The 12,852-nt window shown below is 45.6% G+C and overlaps 1 protein-coding gene across 1 annotated transcript in view; it reads left to right on the forward strand.

Annotated features, from left to right (window-relative positions):
• Window positions 1–12,852, forward strand: part of ppp1r37 (protein phosphatase 1, regulatory subunit 37) — a 62,959-nt gene that overhangs the window by 22,930 nt on the left and 27,177 nt on the right. The window contains exon 2 of the mRNA XM_080544584.1: window positions 6,384–6,481. Within this exon, the coding sequence (XP_080400710.1) occupies window positions 6,384–6,481 (98 nt within the window). The remainder of the gene's footprint in view (window positions 1–6,383; window positions 6,482–12,852) is intronic.

Below are 12,852 nucleotides of genomic sequence, written 5' to 3' on the forward strand. Positions count from 1 at the left end.
CATTGTGTATAAGGTCCATAACATCATGTTTAATGTCCACATTGTCGTGTTTAATGTCCACATTGTCGAGTATAATGGCTATTCTATCGCGTATGAAGCGCTACCGGAAGTAGCAAAATGCTACTCGCGGGTACAACATTGCAACGTTAAACAGCCTCTGGAAGGAATAAATGACTTTAATATCGTTTCTAACGTCCATAACATTGTGTATAAGGTCCATAACATCATGTTTAATGTCCACATTGTCGTGTTTAATGTCCACATTGTCAAGTATAATGGCTATTCTATCGTGTATGAGGCGCTAGCGGATTTACTCCTTGGTTCATGTCAGTCAGAGATTACCGTATGTCAGTTCATGTCAGTCAGAGATTATGAATTATTGATATATAAGTCGCACCTGACTATAAGTCGCAGGACCAGCCAAAGTATGGAAAAAACCGCGACTTATAGTCCGGAAAATACGGTACTCTTTTTGCTACGACTGGTGGATTGATGATTCACTTGCTTAGTCAAATGTATAGATTGTAAGTCGCTTTGGAATACGGCGCCTGCTAAATGCCAAAAATTTAAATGATGCGTCCCGTCATGTCCACGTATCGGGTTACTGAAAATATTGGACCCGAAGAACGGATGACCTACATTAATGATGTTGAAGGGGTAGTTAAGCTAAAAAAACTTTTTTCCCCAAATTTCGGATACGTTTTGATTAAATGAGCATCTCCACTAGGCCTACCTATATTTGCAGTAAGTAATTACGTCACGCTTACGAACAAGGCGACACAGCTTCGAGGCAAACAGATGGTGTCACTAATTAACAACAGACATCATCGAAGGTATGTAAAGGAATAAGAAATTAAGATTTTTAGGTGAATTGTCCCTTTGAGTATATGGAACGAATGGGGGGGGGGGGGAAATGCATTTATATTCTTGTTTGCCCCTCCGTTTTTCTAAGCAAAAAGCTCAGCAGATCCAACAAACCAGCACTTTTTAATAACCTGTGAAACCACCAGGTGCCTGAATAAACACATTGGTTATGTACGATTAATATAAGGGTTTGTTGAGCCTGCTAATTGTTTGACCTTGTACAGTTAGGGAGGGGTAGAACGACGATAGGCAGCAGGCCTACCTCCCTCTCCAACTGTGTTCATTTTAGAAGTGCTGTTGAGATCCAGGGATTGTGTAATGCAGGCCTCTCTCTTTCTCTCTCTCTCCATCCCTCCTCCACACACACATACACATGTTTTTTTGTAGCTGTTTAAAGGTAAATATAAGCGACATGCTGTTATGGTAAAACACACACAGATAAGATTGGGGGGGCCGGGTGTACTTCAGTACCAGGCTATTTCCCAGTTTTTCTCCTGGTGTTTCCCTGCTAGGTCCAGGGAGCTGCACGGTACACTGTGTGCCTCTGGCTGCTCAACAGCAGACACACCAACCTCTCACACTCTCCCACTTCAGTCCAGCTTCTGATTGAAGCCCAGATCTTTTACATACATCTGTCCCGTGTTACCGAACTGTGTGCGATTGTGCGTGTGTGCAATACAGTACTTGTTTATGTGTATCTGTCTCTATGTATTGAATATTCAGGGTCGATGTTTGTGTATACGTGCACCTCGTCTGAGAAGCTGTGGGAATGTGCTCTCTTCCTGCACCCCCCCTCCCCCCACCCCCCATCCCCGGTCTCTCTCTCTCTTCCCCTCGGGGGCTGTTTACACACACTCCTGCTCTACTACAACACTGGAGGCTAATGCTTTTCCAAGCACACAGTGTTCTCAGGAGCGCACACACACACACACACACACACACACACACACACACACACACAGGAGCAGACATGCACCTCAGACTGAGCCTCTGTTCTCCCAGCTGGAAGAGGTGCAACAGGCGTTACTGAAACAACACGGGTAGACTACTGTCCCTGTCCCCTCCGTTAACTACTGATCGAGCTTTGATTCTCTGTGAGGGGGGAGTCTATCGACAGACAGCGGAGATGACCAGGGTAAAAAAAAAAAAAAAAAAAGAAGTCTCAATGCAACTTTCCATAGTCCGTTCGTCCATTCAACCAGTTAGAAACAGTTTTTTCTTACAGGTTTTGTATTGAGTTGCTAGGTTATTTCAAAAGTCATGCCCAACTTTCACGGATCAAATCTGATACCTACGTTCGTATATTTAGTTTGTCCGGGACCTTAGATTGTAGGGAGAGTCAAGAAGATCACTATATGATACTATGACTACTACTATACAGTGGGGGAAATAAGTATTGAACACATTAATGTTTAGTCCAGTAAATGTGTTTCCAATGAGCCTATTCAAGTGAAATTTGCACCAGACTTTGGTATTAACTCCAACAATCCAGACACAAAATCTAAACATTTAAGTCCATATGTAAATAAAGTTATGTGTAATAAAGTGGAATGAAACAGGACAAAAATATTACACTAACTGAAATTAATTCAATACTTAGTGGAGAAGCCTTTGTTTGTAATGACAGCTTCAACATTTACAAAAAACGTATTTCCCCCACTGTATATACTCTCACCAAGCACTTTATTACGAACACTATACTAATACTGGGTAGGACCTTCCTTTGCTCGCAAAACAGCCTCAATTCTTCATGAAATTGTTGGAAACATTCCTTTGAGATTCTGTTCCATGATGACATGATTGCATCACGCAATTCCTGCCCATTTCTCAGGTGCACTTTCAAGCTGTGAATCTCCCGTTCTACCACATCCCAAAGGTGTTCTGTTGGATTCAGATCCGGTGACTGGGAAGGCCACTGAAGAACACTGAACTCATTTGTCATGTTTGAGACGACTTCTGCTTTGTGACACGGTGCATTATCATGCAGGAAGCAGCCATTAGAAGATGGGTACATTGTGGCCATGAAGGGATGCACATGGTCCACAACAATACTCACATAGGCTGTGGCCTTCATGCCATGATGGATTGGTATTAACAGGCCCAAAGTGTGCCAAGAAAACATTCCCCACACCATTACACCACCTGAATGAATGAGAAGATGTATAGGTGTTCCTAATAATCGGTGAGTGTATTAGGCATTACATTACATCACATTTACATGTTTGGCATTTAGCAGACGCCTTATTCCAAAGCGACTTACAAATCAATACATTTGACTAGTGTTGTTCCGATACCGATACTAGTATCGGCATGGCCACCGATACGCACAAAAATGCTGGTATCGGTATCGGCGAGTACTTTACAAAAACTTTATTTATGTTTTTTATTTTTTTATTTTTTTTACTTAAGTTTTGCAAAAACTTTACGAGTTTTACAAAGGTTTTGAGCAGTGCCAGACTAAGTGTTAGCAATAATTTTACATCGAGGTGAGTATGCGGCTCAAAAACACCGTGGTATCGGATCGGTACTCGGTATCGGCAAGTACTGCACGGTCAGGTATCGGTATCGGGATAAAAAAATGGTATCGGAACAACACTACATTTGACTAAGCAAGTGAATCATCAATCCACCAGTCGTAGCAGGAAAGGTAATCCAGCTGGGGCCTGGGGAAAAACCTTCTATCAGCTTCTTCTAAACCTAGTTTTTTTATATATAGTTTATATATAGACACTGGAGAAACAGAAACAGTACAAGGGGGGCAATTTTTAGGGGACACAGTAGAGGGGGAAAGCGGGTGTCTTCAGGAGACGCAGTGCTGGGGGGCAGTAGATGTCTCAGGAGGAGCAGTTAAGGTGTAACCTGAAGAGATGGATCTTCAGTCTACGACGGAAGATTTATAAACACACACACAGGGCTTACACACTCAATGCCTGCAGAAACGTTTTGTAATGACAGCGGAGAAAGCTTCTTTAATCTCTAGATCTGCGGTGATACGCTCCTAACAGGTGCGTACGTGCGTGCACATGCCACTCGTCTGGGTGAGTGTGTGACGAGTGGGCTTTCCGAGCCAGGCCCGTTTGGAGCAGGCTGTTGTTGTTTCAGTCTGGGGCTAAAAGCGGAGCGGACCCGTCACTCTGAGCCCCTGTCTGGCTGTGTGTGTGTGTGTGTGTGTCTGTCTGTCTGTGTGTCTGTGTCTGTGTCGTGCGTGTGCGTGTGCGAGTGTCTGGCTGTGTGTGTGTGTCTGTGTTTCTATGTCTGTGTCTGTGTCTGTGTGTGCGTGTGTGAGTGTGTCTGTGTGTCTGTGTGTGAGTGTCTGTGTCTGTGTTTCTGTGTGTGTGTGTCTGTGTGTGCTAGCTCAGCTTAGCCTAGGTCACGCTAGCTGTATATGGCTGTAGCTACAGGGTGACTCAAGTCGGGGTTGTCCTGGGCTCAGGGCCAAGGCTGTTTGGAAACGGACCTCTGTATCTGTTGAGTATTATTACATAGTTCTGGTGTCGGTCGGTCAAGATATCAGGCAGTATTGGGTTAAGAGAACACATACAATGGCACTAACACGCACCGAATTGTGATGTGTGTGTTTGAGGACACTGAACACTTGTCCTGCAGACAAACTGAGTTACTACTTTCCTGCCAGCAGATCTGCACTCATGCTCCGTCAGACGGACACACACATACAGTGCCAACACGCACACAACCACACAACCGTGCTGGGCTCCCACACGGCCGACACTGGAAGGCATCAGGTTTCCCAGAAGCCACAGCAGAGAGAGTAGCCTTACCCAGTGTTGTGGTTCCAAGCATTTCGAAGGCTTCTAAGGATTCTAACTATCCACTAATGAAAGTGACATTTTGAAGCCCTGCTGTGTGTATGTATGTACTGGTGTACATCTTCCCCTGCCCACCTGCCATTAGCTCTCTCTCTTCAAGCTGTTAACAATCCACTCCTTTGATTCTTGGACTTCTTTGAGGTCGTGCTCACGGCTCCGTTATCCGGGATGACATTTTAGAAAGTGTCGTCCTTCTCCTTTCCTCCGTGACTTCACCTTGAACTCGGTTGAACGCGTCCCTATGTGGCTCAACGTCACGAGGGGGAAGATTTGGGTAAAAGTCCCAAAGGTGAAAGGACGCCGGGGACGTTGACTTCAATCCAGCCGTCCGTGTTTACTCTAGTCAAAGTCAAACATTCCTGGCGGTGCCAGCAAAACAAACAACAAGACTGTGTCCTCCCAGAACACACACACGGAGGGAATCTGAACGCACCTCCAGTTTGTACTCTGTGACCTACAACTTAAAGCAGACCAGAGGAAAGGGCTCTGCAGGGAGTTGAAACTCTAAACCAACTTAGCTAACATTGCTAGCGCGTTATTTGTATTCTTCTTTTTTTTCTTATGGACATTGCTGAAGTGTTTTTATTTTTCCTGGAATTATAATTTGTCTGTTGGCAGAAATAGTTGTCTGTTGTGTTACAAGGTGCCTATTGACTGGGCGGGAGGGTGGCAAACGGGTTTCTTCCGCCTCGAATTTCCACAGGTTTTATAAACTTAGGGAAAGCCTGGCCTCTCAGCAAGGTTAGGCAACGCCAGACTAGGCTGTGTGCTGTTGGTCATCGTCTCTGAGGAGGGGCTGTCTGGACAGGGGAGGGTAGAAGAAGAAGAAGGTGATAAAGGTGAATAAAGCGAGAGAGAGATTGATAAAGGCGGAGGAGGGGAAGGAGACAGAGACAGAGACAGAGAGAGAGGGAGAGGGAGTGAGGTAGATGAAGGAGAGGACAAAATTATGTCACCTTAGTGTCTGCAGCCAAACTGCTGACTGCACAAGAATTTGACGCACGCACGCACGCACGCACGCACACACACACACACACACACACACACACACACACACACACACACACACACACACACACACACACACACACACACACACACACACACTGACAGACAGACAAACAGCAGTTATTTCTGAGAGTGTGTTTGGCACTGTGCTCGCCTTGCTTCATGTTACAGAGCTTACAAATACTCTACAGGCCACTACTGTGTGTGTGTGTGTGTGTGTGTGTGTGTGTGTGTGTGTGTGTGTGTGTGTGTGTCAGGGTTCCCACGGGTCCTTGAAGTTTGTGAATTTGAGAAAAAGAAATCAAGGTCTTAAAAGTTTTTGAAAATAGAGATGGGTCATTGAAAGTGCTTAAATTCCTCTCTCTCTCTCTCAAAAAAAAAAGTTTTACTTTTCAACTCGTCAACTAGTTCTGTCTCAAACTATGCCGTGTTGGGTCCTTGAATAGCAGGGAATTGAGTCTTGAAAGTCCTTGAAAGGTGCTTGAATTTGATGTTTAAGAAGGTGTAGGAACCCTGGTGTGTGTGTGTGTCTGTGTCTGTGTCTGTGTGTGTGTCTGTGTCTGTGTCTGTGTCTGTGTCTGTGTGTGTGTGTGTGTGTCTGTGTCTGTGTCTGTGTCTGTGTGTGTGTCTGTGTGTGTGTGCGCGTCAGAACATGTAATAACCGGTCTCTCTCTTGTATTTCAGCCCAGAATGCGACGGTGGAGGAGATCCTGGCAGCCTACAGACAGGCCTGCCAGAAGCTCAACTGTAAACCCATCCCCAAAGTGCTGAAACAGATCCAGGTGAGACTGAGCCTAGGCCTTGACCCTCCACCACCACCACCTCCACCACCACCACCACACCACCACCACCACCACCACAACACACCACACCACCACCACCACCACCACCACAACACACCACCACCCCCACCACCACCACAACACACCACCACCACCACCACCACCACCACACCACCACCCCCACCACCACCACCACCACCACCACCACAACACACCACCACCACCACCATCGTCTAGTACCAACACAAGCCCCTCCTAACCCCGCTGGCACCCAATCAGGACAACCACCAGGGAACCCCCCTCCTCCAACCTGGAACCCTATTGGCTGGTGGAGCTCAATAGCTCCCAAGATGGAGGGCGGGAGGAGGGAGGGAGGGAGGGAAGGGAGGAGGGAGGGAGGGGATGGGTGTGTTCCTAGAAAGCTTGTGCTGCTGTGCTACTTTTTGCGCTTGGTCTGTTTGTTGTGGTTGTGAGCTAGCTTGGTCCTGTCTGCCCTAAGAAGAAGAAGAAGAAGAAGTCTGATCAGAATGCAGTGTTTGTTTATATACGGTTGCTTGCCATGTGTGTGTGTGTGTGTGTGTGAGAGAGAGAGAGTGTGTGTGTGTGTGTGTGTGTGTTTATGTATACATGCATTCACACGTAAAAAGGGTTATGCAAGGTTCCCACGCATCCTGGAAAATGCCAGACTACTCTTCCAGGCCTGGAGAACACATGGAAAATTCAGAAAAAGAAGAAAAAAAAGCGGTGAAATTGAAAACTTTTGAGGGTCATGGAAGAAATTACACACCCAGTTTTTTCTCTGCCATAATTGCTTAATGGAGTAAGCAGCTGTATTAAAAAACGTAGGCATAGTTTTTTTCTGAGTTCAGGGAAAGTGAAGTGCCGTCTGAAAGCGCCGCTTTCCCATCATGCTCTCGGTTCATCAGCTTCTTGACGACAGAAATTGGGATGTAAAGAGAGGTGCCCCCCCCCCCACAATACCTAGGCTATGGTCGTCTGAAAGGATCAGTGCAACTGCCGTCAACGCGCCTCACACCCTGGCTGAGCCACAGTGGTCTACCAGGTCCAGGAGGTAGAGCCGCCATCTAATGATCGAACCCCGGCTGGCCACATGATGAGGTGTCCTTGGGCAAGACAATGAAACCCATTGCTCCCAATGAGCGGGCTGGCGACTTGCATGGTAGCTTGCCGCCATTAGTGTATGAATGTGTGGGTGAATGGGTGAATGAGAGGCCGTTGTAAAGCGCTTTGGAATAAAGAGCTATATGTCAGTCTATATAAGTCAGTCTATAGTTAGTGATTGGATCACAGATCACAGATTTTGAGACAGACAATCTGGCAGATGGTGATTGGTTTAGAGTTGCCTGTGTCCACTCTGCTCTAGTCTCATTTATTGTATAAGGTATTTTTACATAACCTGAGGTCATCCACTAGTACGGATACCGTGGTTTTATGAGTTCGACGAGAAGAATCTATAGAGGTTTATGAGATGGATGTCAGCCAAGTACTGGAAAGGAGGGATACTGATGGAGAGAGAGAGAGAGAGAGAGAGAGAGAGAAAATATATACAAGGAGCCTCTCTCCTCCTTAACTAGCCACAACGTCCTGCCCCAGTGACCTAACACTCTTAACTCGTCTGCTAGGCCAGGTCATTGGAAAATATGAGTGAGCATATTTACGGAAGTACTCAAGTACTTAAGACCCACCCACCGTATACACACACACACACACACACACACACACACACACACACACACACACACTCACTTGCTAACAAGCACAAACATTCCCACCCACATCCCCCATACACAAACTAAGCCCACTGTAAACATTTTCCAATGCATCACAAATCCTGGCCGTATGTTACCCACACCCTGGCATACAGAGGGATCAGGATAGAAGAAGGTGTCTGTCTGTCCACTCGGTGAAGGACTGGGAAAAAACACTGACAGACAGGGGAAGGGACCGGGCGGGTTAAGAACAAGGACACATTTGTGACAGTCTGGTGAAATGTGTAACCAGAAGGCAAAGTCATTTTTCAGTTATTTTTACATGTGCTTTAACTACAGATTGTAAGCTTTCAAATGATGTGTCATACATTGAAATCGGAAACAAAATGGAAGACGACAAGAGTATTTGAAAGTTGCTACACCTGAAATCACTAAGCAGAGAAAAGGTCCCTCAAAGATCTGGAGCTTTTCACACTTCTGCATAGCCAGGTAATGGGCGGTAACAACAGCTGGTTAACCCCACCCCCAACCACTGTCAGCTGTCAATATCTGTCAGTGTTAGTCGCTTTTCAAAGAGAAGTTTACAGTACATAGCTAGCTATAGCTAACATTATCACCTGACAAATTAATTTTATTCCCACTGACCAGTGGGACGGATCTGGACATGATAATGGAGGACTCTACACACAAGTGGTCCACATGACCAACTAACACAAGTTAACATTACCGTATGACTCCCAACATACATAACATATTTTATGGTTAATAATGATTTGATTGACAGGGTTTTTGCAACCCATCTCTGTGTGACAGACACTCGGATCATATCCGAGTGTCTGTCACACAGAGATGGGTTGCAAAAAGAATACTGCTGCCACCAAACGCTCTTGAGTTACTATGAACCGCGTGGGGTTGACGCTTGGTCCAACACCTGGAGCGGACAACTCCACTTTGTGTCGCATTTACATTTTTTTAAATGTTTACCATTTAGCATTTTTTTATCCAAAGCAACTTACAATTAGAGATTACAGGGACAGTCTCCCTGGAGTAATTTAGGGCTGAGTGCCTTACTCAAGGGCACTAGTGGTGGTGTTCCCAGGTCTTACTCAAGGGCACACTAGTGGTGGTGTTCCCAGGTGGGATTTGAACTCATGACCTTCTGATCAGTCCAACTCACTATCCACTAGAGCACCATTCTGTTGTTTCCCCCACAGCTCAGCCAACAGTGCTCCAATCAGAGTTGTCGTAAGGAGGAACCCAATCAGATCTCATCTCATCAGTCACAGAATCCAACAACGCTCAATACTCAAACATTCCCAAAGAGACGCAATCACATCTAAACCCGTGTTCCGTGTTTTACGGATCAGTACGTGTGTGTGTGTGTGTGTGTGTGTGTGTGTGTGTGTGTGTGTGTGTGTTGCTGCTGCAGTGGTGGTGAGTCACAGTGAGTGAGAGTGACGAGGAGCTGCCAAGCCTGAGGCTGCAGGACACCTGATCTCTGTCTGCTGCTTACTCTGGGACACGCCACTGAACACACACACACACACACACACACACACACACACCACATACACACACACACACACACCACATACATTTACATTTACATTTTTGGCATTTAGCAGACGCCTTATTCCAAAGCGACTTACAATCAATACATTTGAATACTAAGCATGCGAATCAGCAGTCCACTATTCGTTGCAGGAAGAGTACTCTAGCTCGGGCCCGGGGCCACTGATGGAAGGAAAAACCTTCTCCCTATTATCGCTTTTTTTTTTTTTTTTTTTTTTACTGGAGAAACTGAGAAACAGTACAAGGGGGGCAGTAGAAGTTCTTAGGGACACAGTAGAGGGGAAAGCGGGTGTCTTTAGGAGACGTAGTGTAGACACACACACCACATACACACACACACACACATCTGGGTTTCCGTTAACCGATAATTACCGGTCTTTGTCCGGTAAAAGTTGTTGAAGTCCGACAAATTGAAAAGTCGTCGGACATATTGTCCGGTGAAAATAATTCCCTTTGAATACAATTCGCTAAAGTTCACATTCTGATTCCTTCTATTTTAAAAAAGACGAATATATAGGCTATGTATTTCTTTTATTATGATATGATTTGACACCGGCATGATGATGACTCCTAATGTATAGGCCGGCCTATGCGAAACAGCGCACAGGTGCCACATGGGATTGATGCCAGATGGGATTACAGTTTAACCAGTCTATTACCGCTTAAACACAGTAGCCCATTCGGCGGTAACCCATGCTTATCTGGCAACCCTGCCAACCCGTCCACCATAGTAATACGCAAACGTTGCAGCTCAAAGTGCACCATAGCGAGCGATTAAATTAATGGAAAGATGGCAAAACAAAGTAAGCTTAGCAATTATTTCATGAAGCCAAGCAACAATGAGTCTGAGCCTGAGGAGAAGTCTGACTCTGAAGACGTTGGCCAAGATAGCCTGCTTGATTCCCGTCTCCAGTGTGCCTGCAGAGAGAGGATTCTCTCTGCAGAACCGAATTAAAACTGCGGACCGAAGTCGCCTTGGGGAGGGGCAAGGTCACACGGCTAATGCGCATTGCAAGTTGCGGAGAGACACTTTGCAGCTTTGATTTCAAGTCCGCAGCTGCACGCTTCAATGCTGCCAAAAAGCGACGTAGGCCTAATAAGTAGCTGAATTATATGAGCAGCCATTGTTATTTTCAGAGTTTTTACTCTAGGCTATTTTATTTAAGGCTATCCCCTATCTATCTGAGAAAAGGCATAGGCGATAGGCCTAGGCTGTAACATCGAACGGAAATTAGCCTATACATACGCATTGCAAGTTAATTTAAAGCCTATTTATTTTCAAAGAGTTTTATTCTATTTTATTTTATCTGATAAAAGGCATATGAACGGAAATTAGGCTAGCCGTGTCACGCCAGAAGCCTACATGCTTGCACTGTTACTGTTCAATAAAATGTTATACATCTAGACATTGTGGTATTTCTTTATATACGTATCCCAGACTGCCTATCAATTGTTTCTCAATAAACAGTTATGTTCTCCCCATTGTCATACTCCCGAGCTAAACGAAATGCCTTCCCAACCAGCGAGACCTGGTTATAGAAATGACGTTGTTTTATTGATTTTTAAAAAAGGGTAAAACTGGAAAGAGAAAATAGAAAACTCACATTAATCCCAAACAATTTAACAAACTTCAGTTAACGTAATGTGGAGTCCGTTCATTGATCGATGCTGTCTGTTCAGTTCCCAGTGAGGCGCCCGTTCAGCGCTGGACCCGTTCAGCGCTGGATTTGACGCACGGCATAGCGCGCATGCGTCAAATCATGTTATATTATTATATATTATATAGCTCGCATCTAATCGTATCGGATGAGAAATAGACATTAAATGGCATATATAGGCCGCTACACAACAGTAATCACCGCGACAAACAGCTATATTAGATTTGGAAGAAAAAAAATATGATTTTGATTTTTTTTTTTTTTATTATATTTTAATATGATGACCGGAATATATCACGTTTGTCCGGTAAATCGAATTCTTACCGGACACGATGTCCGACGGCAAATTTTTCTAACGGAAACCCTGACACACATACACACATACACACGCATGCACGCACACACACACACCGCATACACACACACACGCACCACATATACACACATACACACCACATACACACACACCGCATACACACACACACACACCGCATACACACGCATACACACACACACCACATACACACCCACACAGACACACACGCACCACACACACATTCATACGCATGCACCGACACATATACACACGCACGCACACCCTCTAATCCAGAGACGTACATAGATAGGCTTGTAAAATACACCTCTACATGCTAACCCTCATCTCTTTTCCTTCTTCCTTCCCTGGTACTGTCTAGGGTGTGTGTGTGTGTGTGTGTGTGTGTGTGTGTGTGTGTGTGTGTGTGTGTGTGTGTGTGTAGTTTGGGTGTGTGTGTGTGTGTAGTTTGGGTGTGTGTGTGCGTGTAGTTTGGGTGTGTGTGTGTGTGTGTGTGTAGTTTGGGTGTGTGTGTGCGTGTAGTTTGGGTGTGTGTGTGTGTGTGTGTAGTTTGGGTGTGTGTGTGTGTGTTAAGTGAGTGTGCAACACCAACCCCTCGTATGAGAGGAAAGGAGACTGACCAGGCAATCTTCAGGCGTCTATTCACACTTACCATGACCTGTTACTTTCCATGGAAATATACATGGTCTCGACCAGGGTAATTGCCGAGCGGATTTCCCTGGTCAGTCGCGTTCAGACTGGAAATTGCATGAAATCTCAGTGTTTCCCCTAGGCTTGGGGGGGTGGCATGGACCGTGGCATGGACCCACCCCCCCCCCCCCAGGGGGTAAGGCCCTGCGACATACCATCGTCATGTCCAGGGGGTGTACTAACTTGTACATTAAGCCGCCTCACGCTACGGAAACAGGAGATAGGCTCCTGCCCTATGGGCCATTAGGCTCGAGAACCATCGGTTCTCAAGGCTACTTACTTATGTGGTCTTGACTACCTGTCCACTTTCTCACCTGGTTCTTGCGCTCTCTCTCTCTGGTGCACCATCCTGCTCTCTATCCTCCTCTCTCCCTCTTTTGCTGTCAA

This window comes from Nansenia antarctica, assembly GCF_963989245.1.
Source record: "Nansenia antarctica genome assembly, chromosome: 14".
Taxonomy (NCBI): domain Eukaryota; kingdom Metazoa; phylum Chordata; class Actinopteri; order Argentiniformes; family Microstomatidae; genus Nansenia; species Nansenia antarctica.